This window comes from Charadrius vociferus, unplaced genomic scaffold, assembly GCF_000708025.1.
Source record: "Charadrius vociferus isolate BGI_N301 unplaced genomic scaffold, ASM70802v2 scaffold43, whole genome shotgun sequence".
Taxonomy (NCBI): domain Eukaryota; kingdom Metazoa; phylum Chordata; class Aves; order Charadriiformes; family Charadriidae; genus Charadrius; species Charadrius vociferus.
In genome coordinates this window covers 4,920,014-4,926,211 of record NW_009648043.1, presented here as the reverse complement: position 1 = coordinate 4,926,211, position 6,198 = coordinate 4,920,014, and the positions used below count along the sequence as shown (strand labels likewise).

At 41.4% G+C, this 6,198-nt stretch overlaps 1 protein-coding gene across 1 annotated transcript in view; it reads left to right on the top strand.

Moving 5' to 3' along the window:
* The first annotated feature begins 4,048 nt into the window (after window positions 1-4,048).
* The window catches only part of LOC104285263 (hyaluronidase-1-like), a 9,407-nt gene continuing 7,257 nt past the window's right edge, over window positions 4,049-6,198 (top strand). The window contains exon 1 of the mRNA XM_009883691.1: window positions 4,049-4,921. Coding sequence (XP_009881993.1) covers window positions 4,049-4,921 — 873 coding nt within the window. The remainder of the gene's footprint in view (window positions 4,922-6,198) is intronic.

Genomic DNA, 6,198 nt, shown 5'->3' with positions numbered 1-6,198 from the left:
AATCGTTAGTGTCTGTGCTCATTAAAAAATAGGGATTAAAGCAGTCCAATTAGTGTCCATACATGAGACTAAAAAGGCCATAGTCCAAAGACACAGTAGTGGAAATTGTAATAAAAGATGTTTTGTTCTTGTTTGGACGTTCTTTGCTGCATTTGCAAAACAACAGATACTCTTATTTTCCCCTCTTTCAGAACTCTAGGCTTACCTGTTTCTTTGAAAACTTCTTTCACTTGGCTTCAGATGGCTTTTTAAAGAAAAATTAAGCATCTGAATTCCCATGTGCAAATAACATCAGAATTAATTGCAGGTTAATGCAACTGGGTTGGAACTTTTTTGAAGGACAATTTTTTGGAATTGTCTCCTCTTAAAGGAATTGTGTCTGTGGGAATGTCTCCTGTGTGTAATAGAAAGTAGCTGGAAAAGTAAGATGCTTTGCAATGAGATGCTTTACCCATCGAAAAGGTAGGCATGTTATCTAGGCACTTATCACCTCCTTTTCTAGGTTAGCAGAGACAGCTGGGTGACTAATTCCATATGGCTTTAAATACAGAATTTGTGGTAGCTTTGGGAGGTGCCCAGTATTCACTGGAGGACCTTGAATGACTGTCCTTGACCAGACCCCTAACTTCTAAACAACTTGAAAAGGTTTATACAGATTCCTGCCTTTTTTTTTTTTTTTTTTTGTGGGATTCAGCTCACAGATGCAGACATCTGCATGTCTACAGTCCAGCAAGGTGTCCAGGCTTCTTCACAACTTCAATGAAGATTTGGTAAATCAGTCAAAAGACCTTTGAGAATTATTCAATGTGTCCTGAAAAGAAACATTTTCATTTTTTCACTCTTGGTGTTTTATACGTGGTCCTGAGCAACCGGCTCTAGGTGATCCTGCGGGAGCAGAGGGTTGGACCAGATGACCTCCAGAGGTCCCTGCCAACCTCAACCATTCTGTGATTTAAAGCTCTGTCAGAGACAGTGACAAGAATTGGCCAGCAACTAAAAATATAACATAAAATTATCCTGCACTATTATTTCCTGGTCTATCTCTGTTATGATTTATTATCTGCAATATTGTAATGCCTAGGGCTGTCAGATCTAGACAAGAACTGTATTGTATTAGTCATTAATACCTGACAAAATGATCTAATTATATGTACATAATAACACAAGGCTGGACAATATCAGCATTTGGAGTGTGGGAATAGGCAGTTGGGATCTTTTCCCAGATCTTTTCTTACACAGAAATTCACCAAACGTCTTTTCTTTCTCTCCTGGTGGTCTTCCCATTTCATCTGAGCTATCACTTTTTGAGAAAATCTTTGTTTATATTATGGGTTTGTTCTCATGTACTGCAAAGCATTGCAGTTCAAGTCATGAAAATACACCTACAAATGTACAAAGTCAGTTCGCTGCACCAAAGGAGGAGTGCAAAGGATCGTGATGCATTCATCAGTTTGTATAAAACAGGAAGGGAAAGGCATTTTTTTGTGCCTTTTTATTTGCTTGTTTGTTTTTTCCCAGCCTATGATGTTACTTAGATGATTATGCAAGACTCTGCAGGAGAACAGAGAAAAAGATACCAGTTGCAAGCATAATTCTTCCAGCAGATCAGTGGAGTGAGAATAACCTGGCATCCTTTTCCAACAGGCACGCTTGTAGGTAGTACCAGCTTGACAGCCTGTAGCAATGGTCCATCTCACTCCGGGATGTTATCCTTAACAGGATCTAAAGGATTGTGAGCAAACTTTTAAAACTTGGGTGCTAACTCTATATTTAGGCATGCAAAGCAAGTAGCCAGAGAGCAGGTGAGGAAACAGCAGGAGCATAAATCTTCAGCTTGCTAATGAGGGCTTGCTCCTGGGGAATCCTGTGCTGTGGCTTCTTGCAGTCCTGCTCTTCGCCCACTGCCCTCAGACATTGCTTAATGCAAATTCCCTTCCTCCAACTCTCGGGAAGGTGCTTTTGTACCAGACCACTGGCCGGGGGGACTCGATGCTTTTCTGGGAGTTAGGATGGAAAAAAACAAGACTGGGGATAGAGGAGAGAAACGCTGTTTCGAAGAGGATAAAAAGACAAAGTAGACACTTAAGGGAAAGGCAGAAGATCAGGAGAGCAGTGGCAGATAGGAAGAGAAACATCAATCCCAGAGGATGGAAGAACGGCAAGGAAAGACAAATGACAAGGGGAGAAATCCTGGATTATATCACTTATGAGACCTAACAAATTTTCAAACAGTGGAAAAGTTTTTTTCTTTAATAAGTCTTCTGGCAGGTTGTATAGGGGTATGTGCAGCCTTCCTGTAGATTTGGCATCCCATTACGGATAAAAAGGTAATATCCAAGGAGTACTACAAAATCTAGTATTTAGAGTGGTGTGTTGACTATACTGATTTGGAAAGTAAGAAACCCAGGGATCCCTGCTGTGAGCTAATGGGTGGGTAGGTGTGAAGAGCTCTCCTCATGTAGGAAAGGAATTAAGTGATTAACTGATGTTTACTGAGTGAGAAAATAGGTGAGTGAAAAGCTAGGTTAATTATGATAGGATAACTTGGGTCTGACTTACAGGCAAGGAAAAAAATCATTAAAAATGAATGTAAAACTAGGGAAATATCCAGTTTCAGGACAGTTCAAATTGGCATGACTAGTGCATGAATTGAACCTGCTATGTCAACAGTGATTGCAGTAATTTAACATGTGACTAAAATGGAGAAACTGGACAGGTGATGATAGAAGATAATAACTGAGAGGATAAAACATCATATTGTATGTTCATAAGAGCAAACAATTTTTACGATCTCTGGATTCAAGCTGATATGTCAGCTGGACCCCACTGTGTAGTGTTTGCTCATCAGCACCAATATCAGGTACTGTATTCCCCAGCAAAGAGACCTGAATGACAAACCCAGGATGGAGTTGAGCTGTGCTTCTCGGGGAAGAGATGGGAGCAGGGTCAGATTCCGGAGCAGCCAATGGGGGGCAGTGGGTGCACAGCTGCCCCCCAGGGTGCAGTGTGGGGGTGTGGGTGCTCTGGCAGCTGCCACCGGTACTAGTAGTCCCCAAGCCAGTGTGACTGTCAGGGAAAACAGCAGATCCTGAAAGGAAAAATTAATACTAATAAGCCCCCACTTCTACACATTAGGTCCTTTTTTTCAAAGATACAGCCTGCTTTTCCAGCTAGTTCAGATCCGCTTAACATAATGTATTTTCTTTAACATATTGATACTTAATTTGCTTTCAGTATAATAAGCAGCTTAAACCATTAAGTCATTAATAGCATCACCCTTCCTGCCTGCAGACTGATTGTCACTCTTGCATCTATTCATTTAGAAAATGGAAACTAAATTCAGGGGTAGATAACAATACACTTTTTTCTAGATATGCTGAAAATGGCAGCGTTTCTGAGTTCTCTTGATTAATCTTTGTGTGGTAGAAGTGTCTGCCTTTTGTTTCAACTGCCTTCCCAATTAAGGCCATCGGTGTATATATATGTTAAGGAAGGCCCTAGCCCCACTGTGATGATGTTCTAGGCACGTCAGACTGACCACAGCAGAACATGCTTGGAAGATGAAATTTCAAATGAGCAGCACATTCTGGTTTTATGCTGTTGTTTTAAGCTAATCTTTTACTAACTCATTTTTTGTAGACATCAGGGAGCAAATAATTGTTAAGAAAAGGTCTGAATCAATTGTCGGAGGTGTGGCTGAGAAGGAAAGCAAAAAAACCCAACCAAACAGCTGAGCATCAGAACACATTTCCAGATAGCAAAACCTATCCAAAACTCTTTCAAAGCATTTGAAATCAGACTTAATTTTTACAAGATCACAGTTTTGCACTTTTCTCTTTTTGCACTGGGTATAATGTTAAGAAAAGCAAAGCAAACTAAAAGACAGCCCTTTGTCATCCTGTCTGCCTCCAGGGCAGCTACTGCCCTTGTAACATGTCTTCTCTTGTTTTTGTTTTCAAGGACACATCATAACAATTTCCCAGAAAAAAAAATAAACCATACCATGGATGTTTGGGTCAAACGGTTAGCAGTGACAGCGCTGCTTACTATGGTTGATGCTCAGCTGCCGAAGCCGGCACGGGCCCCTCTGGTTCTGCACAAGCCTTTCGTGGTTGTTTGGAATGCGCCAACGGAGCAGTGCAGGCTGCGGTACAAGGTGGACCTGGATCTCAGTGTTTTTGACATCGCTTCCAACACCAATGAGACTTTGAGTGGATCCAATGTGACAATCTTCTATCACACTCATTTGGGATACTACCCCTACTACTCAGATAATGGAGATCCTGTCAATGGAGGGGTGCCCCAGAACGAAAGTCTTATCAAACACCTTAATAAAGCAAAGTCTGACATTGACTATTGCATACCCATGAAGAAATTTCAGGGACTTGCAGTCATTGACTGGGAAAACTGGAGGCCACAGTGGGATAGGAACTGGGGCAATAAAAGCATTTATAGAAATAAATCTCTTGAGATGGTTAGGAGTCGGCATCCTCAGTGGTCAGAGGACAAAATCAGGAAAGTGGCTAAAGAGGAGTTTGAAAATGCTGGCAAGAGTTTTATGAACAACACTATCCTTCTGGCTGAGCATATGAGACCAAACGGTTTGTGGGGTTACTATCTTTACCCAGACTGCTACAATTATGATTACAAAGAACACCCCCAAACGTACACGGGCAAATGCCCAGCCATTGAGTCTTCCCGCAATGACCTTCTGCTTTGGCTGTGGAAGGAAAGCACTGCTCTCTACCCTTCCATATATCTGGATTATGTACTGAAGTCAAGTCCAAATGCACTAAAATTTGTTCACTATCGGGTTAAGGAGGCAATACGTGTTGCCTCAATTGCTAGAAAAGACTACGTTTTGCCTGTGTTTGTTTACTCCAGACCATTTTATGCCTATACTTTTCATGTTTTAACAGAGGTAAGCAGACAGACTTCTTTAGAAATTTAGAGATTAGAAACAACCTCTTAGAAAAAAATACCTTCTAAAAGTTTTCCTTGCATAAAAGCACTTATGCATTTGTTTTTTGTATTTAAGGCAACCCCTCTAAAATGAAGTACTGTAGTCACAGTGCAAACACCTTTCAAGAGTTAATATTGCAGTGCTTTGGTCTACTTCTGTAGCATAACATTGTATTTTTTTAATGAGGGTAATTTAGAAAGAAAGCACAAAGAAATAATTTCCTTAAGGAAGTAATTCATTCTGGTATTTTAATTCTTCAGGACAGCTTGTGAAATGAGCTTGACAAATTTTCCTGAAGTTTAAAACTAATTAGTGTATGGAAAGATAAACTTTCATGAGAAAGGAGCCTCAGGGCTTTTTTGTTTCTTTATCTGAATGTAAATTCATTCAGTATAGAAATAAACCGGTCAAGTAAACTAGTCTGGCCTGGAGTTCCTAACTCCTGCATGATGAGCATTGGCCATCTCACTTTCCAGAGGTACAACACCTTCAGACATTTTCATGATCCAACATTAAGTGCTAACACAGTGGAGTCCTTTCAAAAAAGAAAACAAGTTTTTTGAGTCACACAATGTTCCTTCAAAGAATGATCAAGAGCAATAAATACGTAGTGGCTACAACATTGCTGGTAAAAATATATGCGTACAAATCCCAGACTTTCTGGATATGTAACGACAATTGTGGCTCTGACTTTGTTTATGCACATAGTAGAGACACAGATGCTTATTCATCTCTCTAGCAGTTGTCCCAAGTGCTGAAAGTTTTGCTTTGATCGCTATCATCTCCTCGAGGGGGAAGGAAATCTGGGGCAGGGAGCTCATGGAAACAACCCCTCGATGGCTAAGGACGTGTGGGGGTGCTCCCTGCCTTTGGTTTACGGAGAGCTGCATGAGAGTTCCCTTCTGCTGCTCCCAGAGACAAGTTCTTGACTCAAACCAGAACAGCAAAAGGGAGGGAAGAAGCAAAGGAAAAGGAAACAGTCAGTCCAGCAAACCACAGGCTGGACATGGCTTCAGCCTGGAGCTGGAGCTGGGGAGATGCTGTGGAGCCCCGACAGCCTGGGAAGTGTTTCAGGCTTCCCCCAGGAAGCAAATGTTACACAGAAGCAATCATGAATTCAGTCTGCCTCATTTTTAGCAACCAGGGACTCTTTGGAGCTGTTTCGTGTGTGATGTGGAAAGTGCAGGTCCTGGCTGACTCAGAAATGGTGGGCGAATAGGCAAGGCTGGGGCCTG